The sequence below is a fragment of the Calliopsis andreniformis genome, chromosome 3 (assembly GCF_051401765.1).
Source record: "Calliopsis andreniformis isolate RMS-2024a chromosome 3, iyCalAndr_principal, whole genome shotgun sequence".
NCBI classification, from domain to species: domain Eukaryota; kingdom Metazoa; phylum Arthropoda; class Insecta; order Hymenoptera; family Andrenidae; genus Calliopsis; species Calliopsis andreniformis.
Genome location: NC_135064.1, coordinates 6289351 through 6305710, shown reverse-complemented (window position 1 = coordinate 6305710; position 16360 = coordinate 6289351). Strand labels below are relative to the sequence as shown.

At 36.4% G+C, this 16360-nt stretch overlaps 1 protein-coding gene across 5 annotated transcripts in view; it reads left to right on the top strand.

Moving 5' to 3' along the window:
• LOC143177446 (uncharacterized) overlaps positions 1-16360 on the top strand; it is a 167574-nt gene that overhangs the window by 100758 nt on the left and 50456 nt on the right. For all 5 annotated transcript variants that reach the window (XM_076375342.1, XM_076375341.1, XM_076375345.1 and 2 more), the window contains 2 exons: positions 2603-2784; positions 7892-8177. In XM_076375342.1, the coding sequence (XP_076231457.1) occupies positions 7983-8177 (195 nt within the window). In that variant the 5' untranslated portion in view covers positions 2603-2784; positions 7892-7982. The remainder of the gene's footprint in view (positions 1-2602; positions 2785-7891; positions 8178-16360) is intronic.

The following is a 16360-nucleotide window of genomic DNA, read 5'->3' as shown; positions in this document are numbered from 1 at the left end:
TGATTCCTTCTTTGGTTGAGGGTTAATTCGCCCTCGTTCGGTCAGTTAGCGATAGTGGTGGTAGATATTTTACGTCAGTGTCAGTGAAGAAGTATGATATACATAGATAACTATCACGAAAGTAGATGTTCCTGAGGCCCTCGAGTCAGGGCAGTACTAACTGTTCCAATATTGTAATTTTGAAATATTCTCATATTAAATTTTTTACATATTCCAATATTTAAATTTTCAAATATTGTAATATTACATTTTTAAAATATTCCAATATTAAGTTATTGAAATATTTCGATATTTAAGTATTCAAATTTCCAAAGTTAACATGTCTATATACCATAAATTAGTAGCTGGAAGATCCTATAACTTGAAACTCGCATTTTTCCAGTAGTTCAGTGTCACGTAAAGTGAAAAAGAAAATCCTGTTAATTCGAAAGATCAACCGCTGTAATATGTACATAATTCCTCTGATTCGTCGCGAATTCCCAACGATGATTACACCGGGATTAAAAGTTGAAAGGTGGACGATTTACGGGCAAACGAGGCTACACCGTGTGTCACCCTTCATTAGAGGATAACGACCTGTAACCAGGAATCACTGGTTCAAACAGAGATCCACCAAATCAGCTTTCCGATTCGTCCTTAATGGAACCTCATCAGTGACCCGTTGCAACCGATGAAAGTTGAATGCCGATATTTGACTTTCACGATTTTACGAAGTCACCGCCGATAATTATGCTAATAGATACAAGCCGTTCACGTTAATCGTTTCCAGATAATGCAATGAGAACTTCTTTTTCCCCCGAGTTTGTCTGAAACTTTCTTTCCTCCCCACGCGGGCCACCAGGATTCCTCGAACCGAACGTGCCTGCTGGCAGCCTCGAAAAAACTTTTCAGGCTCGCTCGGGCGACCAACTCGACCCTTGCTTTCCATTTCTACCAGTGGCGGGCTTTGATTTAACTGCGTTGTTCGATCGTATCGACTGATTTAATGCGAGGGTACATTAGTAGGTAATAAGGGGGCACGGAATAATTACGTGATATGAAACGTATGGGAGTCCAAGATGCGGTTATTCTATATGGAAACATTTAGTTGTAATGAGAAGTAAATTATTTGGAAATGGGAAGTTTACGTATAAGTTATTTGTAAAAATTAAGAGTTTTATTTGTAGGTATTTGTTTTTTTTTTTTTAGATCTTTCATGTGCTTTCATTTATGCAAATATGTAGTGATTCAGGAATTTATCTCTGGAGCATTATCAAATTCACAAGTTTAAAGTTTCAAGATATTTTTTATTTTGTGGTGAAATTTTTAATTTTTTATTCTTGTTAAGTTACCCTCGTCTTTAAGGTAAAAGTGAAAATAAACATAAGTAAAATAGTGATTACTTATGTTAATTAAACTGTTATCATGAAAGGACCGCGGTTAGGACGCTGATGATATATTTTAAGTCCCACTTCCTTATAACTTCTTTTAAAATATTAATAGTTTGAGTTAATAAATAATATAAATAATGTAAATAATATAAATAATACAATAATCAATTATATTTGTCATAAAAGATACTTTGCTGTCAAATTATACTTGATAGTAAAAAATAAGAATGACATAGTATAAGATGACATAAATGCATAAAAGTATTAGTCATTGTTAGAGTAAAATTATAGTAATTCCATCATATATTATTCTTATAACACTGACACTTTACCCGTTGAAGATTAACCCTTAACTATTGAGACAGAGTCTGGTAGATTTTATGTGATATAATTTTTATTATTACTCTCATTTAAACGTGAAAAACATTATAATGAAGGTTTGGAATAAATATCATATCTAGTTTTTACATTCCAAGTAACATATACTAATTTTAGAAATATTTAATATCAACATGTTGTAATCAAAGTCTTAAAATTGCTTGTCCATAGTTGAGGGTTAAAAAAATACTGCGAGTCTCAAGTAGAAAAACTTTTGATGATTATATATTTCTATATCTACTATAACAGGTACTAATCTATTAATGACGCCTTTTATGTTTATTTCAATGCTTAACAGAACGATAGAACTAAAATTTGGTTACTTGTTAAATTTCTTTAAGAAACGGAGGGCTTCCTCCCTCTGTTTTTCATGTTTGCCACTAGAACGAGAAGTAGAATACCTAACACCGAAGACGGTCGATAATCAGCTTACTTAGAAGCGAGGGTTCACCCATTCGATAGTAATTACCAGCTTTCATCGTTGCTCGGAGGCAAACGATCGTTGACACGGTAGGAAGCGGTCTTTCATTCGCGTTACACTTCCCCCTCGGTGAAATTCCTTATTTCCTTTCCGACGTCTATACTTAACCGTCCGTCGAAGTCATAGGCGAGTAAGCATCGCAGCAAATTGCTCCATAAAAATAGTCGGCTAGTTCCGTCGTAAATTAAGTACGCTTCCACGTCGACTCCTCGAGCCGAATCCAATTGAATCGAACGGGAACTTGGTGTAATCAAACTTGACTGTAATTTAATTAGAATCTTGAACCTATTCCAAAAGCACTGATCCCTCGATTGATTCCAAGCTGATCCGGCCGCCTGCGAGTTTCCTTAACCAATTCTGCTCGATGTTTCAGGGGAAGGACGTGAGGCACACCAACATTGAGGCGAGTTGTAATCGACGCGTCTATCCGAACTGATCCACGCGTAAATGCGCCGAGTACCTGTGTTCTAGGAACGGAAGTTCCATTCACGCAGACCCGAGTCGGTTTGGCTTCAAGAACGAGCCCAGCGATCGACTTTTCATCGACCAACGCCTGTGAGAACCCTTTTCTAAACTTTAAAACTCCCTAGTACCGTAGTGGGTGATCAAGTTATTATGATTATTTCGAAATTATCGCTTTCCCTTTGAAGGTTGAAGAAGAATGCAATTGAAAGTACACTTAAGATGAAACTTCTGTATTATTAAAAGTATTTTTAATAATATGTCTATAAGAAGAATTTTAAATTTCTACAAATGGCTTAAAATTTGTTTAAATAGCTATATCAAGATATTTTCATGACACTTAGCTATTTAAAAAATAACATTGTTCATGAAAAGCCAACCATGAAACAGTTTATATACTTGCAGCGGTAATTATAAAAGGGGTCTAATTGTAAGCATATTGACTAAAATTGGTATTGCATTGATTTACATTACAAAATAAATAATAAATTCAAGTTTTAAAAATTTGTTGAATCATCAGACTGTATACTTTCATAATTATCGACACACTTTGTATACCTTCTATTCATCACCAAAATTTTATTTATTGAGTTTAAAAATCTAAAAGTCTATATCAAAGAATGTCCGAAAGTCTACTTTTCTAATAAGTATACTTATCTGCATATACTACAAATTACCTATCTACCAATTATTTTAAATATTTAATTGGAACGAAATCATGTCTTGCAAGTAAATTCTTCAGATAATATTTAAAGGTGCAGCTCCACTGAGGCAACAACAGCAATATTTTGTCGCTTTTTATTGTTGCATGTTCCAAAAGATATTTAACCAACTGTAACTTAAGGGAACTTTTTATCCATACTGGAGCAACATAATCCAAGGAACATTTGAATTTTGTTGCTTACAACAAGTTGTCTACATACACAGCGGTCCAAAGTCGAGTGACAAAACGTATAGACTGAAGAAACATTTGTTTATGTTGCGAATTAAAACAAGCAACAAACGGCAACATTATCAGTAGTAGCAAAAACATGAAAAAATTACGATAACAAGCGGTGACTTTTTCAAGAAACACTGAACAGTAACAAAACCTTGCTCGTTGTTGCCTTACTTGCACCTTAAACGAGCAAATTATACCATCTTTAAAATTATTCTTGATAAATAACAGTAACATAAAATAACAGCTCGTTATAAACACATTTTTACTGTACACTGATAAAATAGAATAACATTGCTGAAATATTAAAATATGATCCCATTGTCTACTTGCCTATTAACAAGAACAATAGGGTGTATAATCCAAAAGTTACTTACAAATTCACTTGTTTTCTGCGTGACCAGATACAGTTTTGCGATTATTTGAAAATGGCTAATTTTAGACTTGCATTGCTCTTTAATTCACCGATTCAGCTTTGCCATTAGTACAGTCATAACACTATCTAAAATATGAAATACATGTCTGTTTCATCTAATCATAGTATCTTGATCTCCCACTATGGTTGCTCAATGGGAGGCTTAAGAGTTAAGAGTGCAATATGCAGCAGTGCTATGCTGCCTCACCAGTTTAAGCTGTTCCGGAAACCGATGGAACAAAGTGGCGTTACGGGAAACGTAAATTACACTGTCTCGAACCGGTCGCAATTTTCGAACGTAATTTCCGTGCGAATAATGCCTAAGTCGAAAGGATAATCGATTGGTTCGAGTATCGTGGGAACGGGGAAAATATCGATATGCGGATACAGTAGCCACCGTTCGTGTGGCGTTGTATCTTACTCGACAGCGGTTCCTTCGCAGTACAGTGAATCACGTCGCGTAATTAACCTACAGTTAGCGCTGTCTAGGTCATTTGGAACCCGCGTGAGCAGGTTGGGTCAAATTAGAGGAGGACCGAGTCGCTTCGAGCGAATTGGAGTAGGTTGCGCGTACAGGCCGTTTCTAAACATGTGGAACCTTTCTGGAGGGTGGATTCTAAACACGAAGTAATGAAGAGTTCACGTGCATATATGTCTGGAAACTCTTGGTTTTTTAGTTATGTGATATTTTATGTTACGTACGGTGTGATACTTTCTTTAAGACCTATCACTGTGTGCCACTTATTCAAGGGGCCAGAATATCTGGACCCTGTAGGACCTTAAAGAGAATAGCACACCGTGCAGGCAAGAAATGGGCCAGCATATTAGGCAATATAAAATAATATGTAACTAAAGAACTATGCGGTTTTGGACATACTTGCATTTGAATTGCTTTCATTGTTATTGTATCTAAAACCTATTCTCCAAACGTGTCTTACATTTTTTTTTTAACTTTTATGGGATTTGAGTTAACGTTTTACTCAACACAAAATAGCATATAACTAAGAAACTAAGCATTCGCGAATATATGTTCCTATGAATTTTTTTCATTGTCTATGCGTATAGAATTTATCCTCAAAAGATCTACTGCATGTTTGGAAACAGCCTGTAGATAAGTGACTGCAGTGTTTTCTCGCTGAAAGCTCAATTTTAGTTGTTATTATGAGCACCCGCTGATAGCTTTGCCACTATATGCTTTTATTAAAAATATACGAAGTTTGCGGAGTGAACTCTTTCTTTCCCAACATAGTCGTATGGCAAAATATCAATCGAAATAAAAATTTTGTTCAAATTCTTTGTTTTTCACGGCTGAAAATAACAACGTTGGAATGTTTTCATGAAGCACATATTTAGTCACAATATCTCAAAATATAAATATTTTGTTGTAGTTGTTAAATAATTTGGGAAGGAAAGAGTTAAATAAATAAATACAGTGTTTAGTCGCCATGAGTATACTATATAGTGTACTATATACTATGTATTAAGAGTAGTGTGTTCTTTCATAGATTTCTCTCATATTTTTTTTCAGTGAATGATATCTGATGAAATTTAATAAACATTAATTTATATTGAATTGAAAGTAGCCAAGTCTCGCCAATTTCATTTTAATTAAAAAAGTTGCAAATTGGCCTGTATTCGGTTAAACTTTATTCCCTTCGGATCCGCCTGCTACAAAGTGCTGCCTAATAATGAAAATTCTAAATACGACATAAATCGGATTAGTATTAACAGTAATTATCAGATTTTTCCGTAAGTTATGACGTATTTAAAATGAAATACAGAAGCAAGTTTGTAAAAAAGGTTCATATTTTTTAATCAATAATGCAATGTTCATTATTTATTGTCTATTATAGTTTACCACCTTCTCTAAAGATTCAATGTCTCGCTTGTCATTAATGGCAAACTTGCTTCTCTGTTTCATTTCAAATACGTCATTACTTATGGGAAAATCAGATATTAGTTTTCAACAAGTGTTCACTTTTCAATTTTCGTGACAGTTGCTCTTGGCGAACCTTCTCAATACATGTATATCGTGTGTTGCTAGTAAGATAGCAGTTGGAAAGAATGCAAGATCCTTTATTTCGATACAAATTGCTTGCCAGTGACGCACAGTATATTGTCAAATTTAACTCTCGACAATAATTCACAATAGTTGTACTGTGAAAAGCTGGAAGAAATCACCTGGAAGGAACACGAGCCTGGTTAGTTCTAGCCTAGGACTATTCATATAGTCCATTCATACATAACCTAGTAATCGTCTTTCCATCGTCCATCTTTTCTTAAATCGGATACATCAGTGGATTCTTTAGGTTTGATAGCCAAGCGTCTACGCGTACTGTTGGGAGCTAAGAAGGTGTCAGTCAGGTCTAATTCGTTCTGCAGAAAAGCAAGCAGTTGGCACAGAGGCATTTCCCTTACTGATCGAACTGGTCATACCTACATATTAGTACTACTTGTAGTGAACTCTGTACATACCCCTCTTATCTATGTGCTATCCCTTGTAGCATTTTCTGATTTCTTAACAGTACTGTGAATTACTTCTCTTGCACCTATGCCAGGGTTACTTTTTTCTTTTTAATCTGTATAGTGTAGTACCTCCCTGAAATACATATAGTGACTTAGACGAGACCCACTCAAATGGCATGTTGTACGATATTCTTGTGGATACAATCCACCAGATTCGCAGTACCTACAACAGTAAGCACAGTAAAACACCGATTAAAACTTATAAACAGTGAAATAGGTAATAGTAGTTTGCTGAAAAGCTACCAAAAGGATGCTTCAGATTTGAATCTCGTCGTAGTTCGGATAATCAAGATCCTACTGTATTATCTGCTACCTGGTTCAAAGCTGTATTTCAATTGATCACATTAATTTTCTTAGCTCCTGCAGGGCTCGGCAGCCCTCGTGAGCGATTGACCTGCTACTGAAATCATTCATTGTCAGAAATATGAAGAACTTGAACCACTGCTGTTTTTACAAACTCACTGTATTTTAGAGACACAGTACACTCTTAACACTTTGCCTAGCGTAAGTCAATTAATAGGCTAATGATAGAATTCACTGATAAATAGAGTGTTAAATGGACACACCACTGATCTCTACATAACACTGGATAAGGCATGGCTACCGATCATCGTGTTACGGTTCTTCTCGAATTGAAAAGTAGTCATGACACTTAAAATCGAGGATTTGTGCCCACTTTCAGCATGAAATTTATATCGACCAAAATTCCTTTTAAAAGAGTTTTGAACTTTACGTAACATATTCAAATCTCAAAAATCGCGATTAAAAGAAAGCTTTTATACTTCAATTCACGGCATAAATAATTACAATTTTTAAAATACCAAAGACATGATTTATAATTACAAATTTACATTATACATATTATTAATTTTCATAAATTAATAGTATATAAGCGTACAACAAACACGAGGAAACACTCAACTCAGTACTATATGCATAGCTGATCTATTGTGGCCATATTGAGTTGGACACAAGTCCTCAATTTTATTGCCAATGTCGTATCCAGTGTTATACCTATAGTGTGTTCCATTTAAGTGAAACGGGTGAAATATCTCACAAGGAGTTCAAGTTATGATAAAAATATTTTTACAAAAGTTGCTTGGTATGATAGAGCAGATCGCCTGGTGTTAATATTTCTTCTTTCCTTTTGTGGGAACACCTTCTGCAAGAACATTTTTTTCATAACTTCAACTGCTATACTTAAACAGGACACACTGTACAGGTATCAGTGGGGCACATAGCCTTTTTCACGCCCTTTAAAAATACTGTTTTAATGTTTTCTAGCCGACTGACGTTCTCCTGATACTAATGGAATGTTGTAGTGGCGAGGGGCACCAAGGCGGCGGGATAACACGGTGAACCACAGCAGGAAATCCAAGTGGTAAAGAGTTGGTGGCGGTAGCGAATTCGCGCATGCTTCAGCAACGAGGCGGTCCAGCAACGACACCTCCTGCAACTTCATCGTCCAACATGTTCCCCCAACAGTATTGTTTACGATGGAAATATCATCACAGCAACTTACAGACCATGTTCTCACAGCTCCTCGAGCGGCAGGCGTACTGCGACGTCACCCTGGCCTGCGAGGGCAAAACGCTGAGAGCACACAAGGTAAGCACAGATACAGTTTTCTACTTTCAGCTATTTCGGGATTCAGGCTTTTGGGAGTGTTACTTTTTTGGGAGTAGATCACAGGAGAAGTTCGAGATTCTGATAATGTCAGACATGTCAAATTGAATCACGAATTTCGCTCGGGGAAGGCGATTTATTTTAGATTGGTACGAGTTGTTTTGCAGAAAAAAAATAGTATTTTACTTAGTGTTAGAAAGGTATAGAAGGTGACACATTTTTTAAGCAGTCGTCCTGTGGCTCAGGATTTTGATGAATTTATCATATGTGTTACTTATAAGTCGTGTAACAGGTGTAATTCTAACAGGTGTACGTCGTGTAACAATGTAACAGGTGTCCCACAATTTTCTACATTAATTTGACAGTTACAGTCATGGTGAAAATAAGTCTAAAATATGATGCAACTAAAAGTCCGTAAATGCTTCATTAAGATGTTATGACAAAAGTATAAAACATGAAAAATACGATGATATTATTCTTTCTAGTTCAATAAAGGACAAAATGAGATATTTAATGTTCCTATTATCTCTTGATATTGGATTAGATGGATATTTAGGTGGATTGACCGAGGAAGAGCTTCTTAGCCATTTTGATCTTTAGATTTTTACTTATGAGGCACTTTGGATGAAAAGATTTATGATGCAGGTTGTTCGACAACAGGTGTCAGAATCAAAAATTTTAAGAGATGATTCTACACATTAAAATAAGACGAAAATGACAAAAATACAAAATGACAAAATTACGATTCGAACTTCGTTTTCAAGACAGTTAATTGTTGAGAAAGCGCTTAAAGTACGCGTGAAATATGTCTGACTTGAGACTTATTCTATTGACTTCGTTATGTCTGACCTGATTAACGCACATTGGCAGTACAATAAGTCCCAAGTCAGATACATTTCACCCGTATTTTAGGCGTTTTCAAACGAAATTTCGTCTATCTTCATTTACGTCTTATTGTAGCATGTAGAATTACCCTTTAACCCTTAACTATTGACATGGAGTCTGTTAGATTCCACATAATATATTTTTATTATTACTCTTATCTATTAAAAATAGGAAAAACTTTATAACGAAAGATCGGTATATAATGTCGTGCTTTATTTCTACATTCCAATTAACACCATATTAATTTTATAATTATTTAATAGGAGTAGATTTTAATCAAAGTCTTCATATCTTAAAATTAGGTGTCCGTAGTTGCAGGTTAAAAATCGCGACTAAATTCAATCAACAATAATCTAAATAATACCTCCATATCAGATTTCAAAACGGAAACATACGTACACTGTTTACGTATTTCCAATTTTTATCATAATTTCTTAAAACATTTATGAAATTTATGTAAAGAATTAATATACCATTTTAATTTTATTTGTACAAAAGAGATAGTCAAAAACAGCTTGTATTCAAATTAGAATCCCCCAGCATATCCTGAACAGTTTCCAGTAAATCACAGCGCAGTAGTTAAAGCATTAAACAAATAGAGAGATAGCGTTCACGGTGGTTTAAATCGAGAAGTGTTGGAAGTGTAAACGCCAGTTACGGTTGAAGCTCTGTCGGTATTTAAACGGTGGGGTTGAATCGTAATAGTTCGTCGTTGACCCTTTAACAACGGCTAGAATGAACACCCTTCGCTGGGCTCGATAGTCTCCTATTCGCTTTAAAATCCCTTTCCCTCGCGTATACTCGGTTTCAGTTCTTTCGCGCTTTGAAATATTTTCAGAGGCGCTTAACGTGTTACAGGCGCATTGTACGATGAACGAGACGCGTGCTACACCATTTTCACTTTCCGTAGATTGGACACACGTCCTTTCACGCTTTCAGCTATCCGGATCGTTACATACACGGTGCTCTGATCGCGGAACTTTTATTGCCATTTAGCGTTCTACGCTCTTTCGTCTCTTGTTCGCCACGACTTTCGTTGCTAACGACGTAGAATGATGGCTACGCGAATTATCATCCTTTCACCTGTCAACGCGTAGGTACAGTTGGGAGCAAATGAGGTTGAAGCTAAAGGGCACTGTGAGGCGAGGTAAAGACTTTTTGGCTTTGATTGCAGAATAGGTTTCCAGGTTTTTATAGAAGATGTTCTATGTGCCTCTAATTGGGAACGGATGAGTTCGAACCTGAAAGGTATCATTAACCCTTTGAGAGCTCGATGCACTTGGGTGATCGATAGAGGATGCACGTTCAACACCTATAGGCGTCAGGTATGGCTAAAAGCCACAGCTATGAAATTTCAGTGCATATACATATACACAGTGTTTCGGAGGTTGTGGAAGAGGAGGTTTCTTCACGTAAAAATAAGTCGAAAATATAAAACAAAATTTTTTTATTTAGAACTCCGTTTTTCAAAATATTCAAGGAAAAAATTCTGGTTTATCTGTCCGATCTGGTTCACCACTGCTATTCCTGTTTGCTTCTATAGATATTAGTAAAAATTTAATGTAATTTTAAAAAACAAAAAATAGTAAATTTCAGGAATTTATTTTATTTTACCACATGATTGAAATGTTTTTCTTTATATACCAGAAGTTCAATTCGGTGAATTATGGAAATGTAAGTTGACAATAATTTATTCAAATTTTTTATTTCTTGAAACGCCAGAATATCTTTTAATTCATGAGGATATTGTTCATTGTTAGGGTAAAGTATTTTTTCTTGCGTGACTTCACAAATAAAAATTTAGTGAAATGAGACTACTAGATCTCGGGGGCCAAGTAGTTTGGCGAAATTGTGACAAAATGTCGAACAGTAATAACTAAATGCAATTTTACCCTATCGGTTGCCAAAGTGTTCAGGCACCTCGATTATCCAGTCTACACGAGCTATTTCTATGTTTTCTTAATTCAGTGTAGAATAAAACTGGAAAATGTATTTCAATTTTACAGTGTCTGTTCGATATAGGCTCACAGCTCACTGGCAAGTTTAGAACGAGAGTCAAGTTATGTTTATGGTAGCCCAGTTTGATTTTATCAAGGCTATGAATAATAGGACACGCAACTAAAATTATTTCGCTTTAAATATTCAAGCTGTAACGTATGTAGTAACGAGTTTATAATGAGGAAGTGCTGTATTTGAACCTTAACATCTAGTGGCGAGAAACGAGGTTCATAACATAATGGAACTTATGCTATAAAAAACGTGATATATGCAATGTCATGAATATTTTGCCAAAAAAATTGTAATCTACTAAATAAGAATTAAGGATGCTAGAGTTTCTTTTTGTTCTTTTGTGAAAAAATAAAACATGACAAGAGTCTTTTTGATGCACGCCCCTTAATTAATAGATACTATATACTATACAAGTTATCCTGCAAAAGAAAAGTAGAATTGAATACTTCGTCGAAAATTTTTAGTCCCATCTTGGATTTCCTAGTTATTAATAGACTCTATTTCTTTCTCAAGTTTAGCAGTGCGACGAATAAAATCAAGTTCAAATCAGGCTCCCCGTTTCACTCCTACATGTAGCATTGGCACCCCTGTATCTACTTCAACCCTCACACGTAAGCTACAGGCCTTGAAATCACTTGGTAGTGCTTGTAGTTGTACTATAATAGTAAAATATTTTCGACTTGAAGGTACTGTACTAAATAATGAAACAAAAAAGCATTGGAACTGAGGTTTGAGACTCCATCGCCCTGAAGCTTTGTTCAGGTTAACCAAGTTACTTAAATTCAAGGGATTTGAATGACGTAATTTGAGACAGCTTGACGAACGTGAATGTGTTATTTTACTTGACTTGAAACACCCCTTAAAGTTTCTATTTTAGATGTGTTCAGATCAGTCAAATTATTTGAATTCAAGTTGCTTGAATGCAAGTGATTTGAAACACCCTTTCAAGCTTCAAGTGAAGTTGTGGTCCTTTCAAGTTTTCTTTGCCTTGAATTACACATTGAGTGATCTCTACGATTAACTCAAACGATTCTGACCACACTGACACTCTCTCTATGTTATTCAATGGCTCCCACGTAAGAAAGAGATAGAGAGTGTTGATGCGACCAGATTCGTCTAAGCTGGATGTATTATACCATACAGGACAATTTTTAAGTAAATCGACGAATATGTGAACATCAAGAAAGCTGTCAAAAGTGAATATTTTATTTGAAAAATACAAAACCAAATGAACAGCACGCACCACCTCTTCTAATGCCATTTTTACTATCTTTGTATAACAGCTTGAATTCAAGTAAGTTGACTTGTGTGAACACAAATTTGATAAATTTGACATTAGGCTACATATTCATACTTGAATACATGCAGTTCTTATATTTAAGTACTTATATTCAGCTATGAATACAAGTATGAATACAATAATATGAATACAAGTAATGAATACAAGTATTCAAGTATGAATATAAGTAACTCGACTAATTTGTGCAAAGCTTAGGTTAAAAGATGATTTCAACCTTTAGGTGAATAATATATACGCGCAGACCAATTTCGCGAAGGCCTCTGGATTTCGCAAAAAAGTCGCAGTTCGATAAACGCATTTCCCCGTAATTAAACTTCATCTCTGGCGAGGGCAGGCGACAACAGACGACGAAGGCAATCTCGTCCCGCTTCCATTGACTTGGTCGGTGCCCGGCCGTCTCATCCACCCCTTCCATGTCCTGTTTTTCCCCATACACGTGTCCGTGTATCGCTCCGCGCCCAGTTTACCCACTCCTTCGCCTTCTGCACGTTTTTCTGCGTGCCTACCTCTTTCTTGCCATCGCGGTGCCTGCCGGGCGGAGAATTTTCTCGATTCGTCTTATTGCACGTCGTCAGCCAGAGCGAAAAGGAGGACGGGAACAGTCCGAGGGAAAATTCGAAAGAGAGACAGAGTGAATCGCGGCTGGTGGGGAGGGACCACCCTCGCCTGCCCCGGGGAACATAAAACTTAACAAACGATCAATTTTCTGTTCTTTGTTTCTTAGCAGGCTGAAACTACGGTATTTCGCCACGCTCTCTTCCCCACCCCCGTCGCTCCTCTTCGCCCCGAGTCGAGCCTCCTACCCCATCCAGCCGCCCCCCCCCGTTCCATCTTTTCTTTCCTTCCTTCTTTTCCCTCTACCTTCGCCCGACGCCCTCTCACCCCTTCACTTTCCCTGGCAAACGCTATCTTCTTTTCTTCCTCCCCCTCCGCCCCGTGTCCGCGGGGCCGTTTCATCCCCCGCGCCTCGCGACCCTGCCCCGGTAGCCACCACCCGTCGCACCCTCACCATGTTTCCCTTTTTGTATCTTCGTCTCGGCCGTGCGTCGAAACGAGCCGCGCAGAGGAGAGGCACTCTATCAAAGTAGAGTACGTTTGGCTTGGTTTATTTTTTACTTTGGGAGGGGTCCAAATTGTAAAATCAATACTTCCTCCTAAATTTAGAATGCCGGCGACGCCGACGCCGACGCGCGCGCGGCCTTTTTCCACGCTCCTTTCGGCCTCTGCCGGCTCCCGTTCCCTCGCGAGCAAGTGAGCGCGCGCGCGCGCGTCCAATCCTCGCGTCGCGACGCGCGGTAAACCGACCGAGGGGTGAGATCGCGCGCATGGACGCCGCTGCGTCATCACGCCGGAAAACAAAAGCCGAGCCGTGCGGGCACAAGCGGCCCGCGTTCGACACGGACCGAGGGGCGGAAACCGCGCGCCCGCTTCCTACATGGAGGCGGCGTGGCGAACTTTTCGGTAATCTCGCTGTAAGAGGTCAACGCGATTCGCTGCACGCGTCATCTCGTCGAGTTTCTCGCGCCCTTTCCTTTAGGCTCGATGCACACGAGCGATGCTTTGACGCACAATTTCGTTGCGGTCAGATGTCTGTCTTCGTTATTTGTAAGTGAGAAAACGAAGAAAGGCATACGATCGCAAGGAAATCGTGCGTCAGTGCATTGAATCTTAGATGTAACCCTTTCAGATCTGACTTTTCAAAAGTAAAGCAATGAAGGAAAAGCGGATACATGGTTGCAGTTATAGTTTTAATATTGTTAGGTTGTGTTGATGAAGGAGTGTTCTGAGTTGTTTTTTTGGAGTGTCTTGCAATTTTAATCACATGTTAAATATGAACTGGTGACGTTACTTTGTAGTATTGCTAGTGACCACGCGTCAATTTGATATCAAATGCAAGATATATTAATCTGGAATTATAATATTGTAAGCATGCTTATGTGAAGTCAGTTTGACGTCATGTCACCAGTTGAAGGTTAATATAAGTGTCATCTATGTTTGATTGAAATTTTAAATTCGAGTTATTTGCCTTCAAAGTTTCAATTTTTAACACGTAATCTCTATGCCAAGATTTCGTTGGAATGACATGTTTGGCTCTGTCTCCGACAATTTTCTTAGGAATTTGTTAAAAAAACTATTAAATGATTCAGAACATCCATAAGAGTGTAATAAAAAAAAGAAACACAACAGTTTAGCATTTAGTTATTGAATTACAGCAATGAAAGTTCATAATTTAGCGAAATTGTTTGGAATTTCTGAAGCATATACCAGTTATCATATCGCCATATTTTCTTGCCCACGTTAATGTTTCTTTGTATCTATAGAGACTAATTACGTATGTAATGTTTAAACAGAAAGTAAAAGGCGTGTAGGCGTATCGAAAAGTTTTGTCATACCCTTAGATATAAAATAGTCTTAAACAGTAAAAAGCCATGTGCAATCAACTTTCTAATAGGATTGTGTGCAAGCAACTACCTTAAGTCAGATATTTAAGAAGTAATGTGCACTAGATCTGAAAGGGTTAAACTTCTCAGAGACGATCTTTATAAATTATCTTGACCCCTTTCCTTCCAGTATCTTATTTTTCCTATCAAAAGCATATAGCAGTCTACGAGGATTTTTCGAAATATTTTTTATAGATTTATTTTATATGCGGTAAAATCAAAAAGTAAAGGTAAAATACAGTTAACTCTTAACTGCTCTAGTGAAAGAACGATGACACTCTAGTGGAATCCAGTGTTACCCCAGTAACAAAATAAGAACTACAATTTACAAAAAAATATTTTTCAAAACTTTATTAGCTATCAATACACTTCACGAATAACAATTAATAACACTGGTTGCAAAGTGACACGAAACAATGTGGCTTAACTGAAGAATACTGGGACTCTAAAAGAGCTATCTGCAGTGGATCAGGAAATTACTAACACATATATATAATGCCTAGGATTTTGTAGGACCCCTCAAAAACAGTTAAAGGTTAAAGCCTTTATTAGAAGTAACTGTGAGCAACTGAATATGTTACTTTTCCACATAGCGCTGCACTGTGAATGGTCAAAGTATTCAATAGGCAATGTACATAATGTTATATTTCAGTACCTTCTCTTTGTTTTAGTTATAGTATTAATTTAAAATTTGCATTTAGTTTTTTATTCATCCTCGTATATCTAAATAATCTTCGCAAAAATCTTTATTTAAAAGAATTTTTTTAATTGAGCAATTTTTCAGTAATTGTTAAATACGTATGAATTGTTTAACTTAGAAAAATATAATTTTTTTTATAATATAATTTTCACTTTCATTTGTATAGTGCTTCTGTAGGTAAAAAATTCGTTGTTATTAAAGGGTTGAATACCTGTGGCTGTAAGATGAAACGGCATGAGGCTGCGTCTATGTACCTGTACATACTATGTAACGAGATACAGTAGATAAGTAGACTTTCTCTATCCAAGCTAATAGAGAGATAAAAGTATTTGGAATTTTATAAAATTACGTTTTTGGTATTAAATTTTATTTGTTCAAATAGAAATTAACGAAATTAGCAATTTTTACAGTATTCAAAAATTCATTAATACTGAAACCAATACCAGAGCTAATCAGACCTGTATTCTTTTGGCTAAATTTCACATTTCTGTATAGCAAATAAACTTTTCGACATCATGAATTTTTCTCAAATATCGAAGTATCAAAACTTTTCTTCAAATTGTACCTCAAATTCATTTATTCATTTATATAAGAATATACATCTTTATCATTGCTTTTATTTACTGTTTTTAATTATGTAAAGTGTATATTCACGATATTTCCGTATTGTTTTCGTTTCTTGTCTTTATTAGAAGAAAGTAGAGGTTTTTACTCAGATATGTGTTTTAAACAAGACGATCTAATTTGTTACAAAGGTTTTATGAACCCATTAACGCACAGTAGCCTGTTTTGGTTACAGTTGCGTTTTAACTTTTTTGTGGTACTTGTG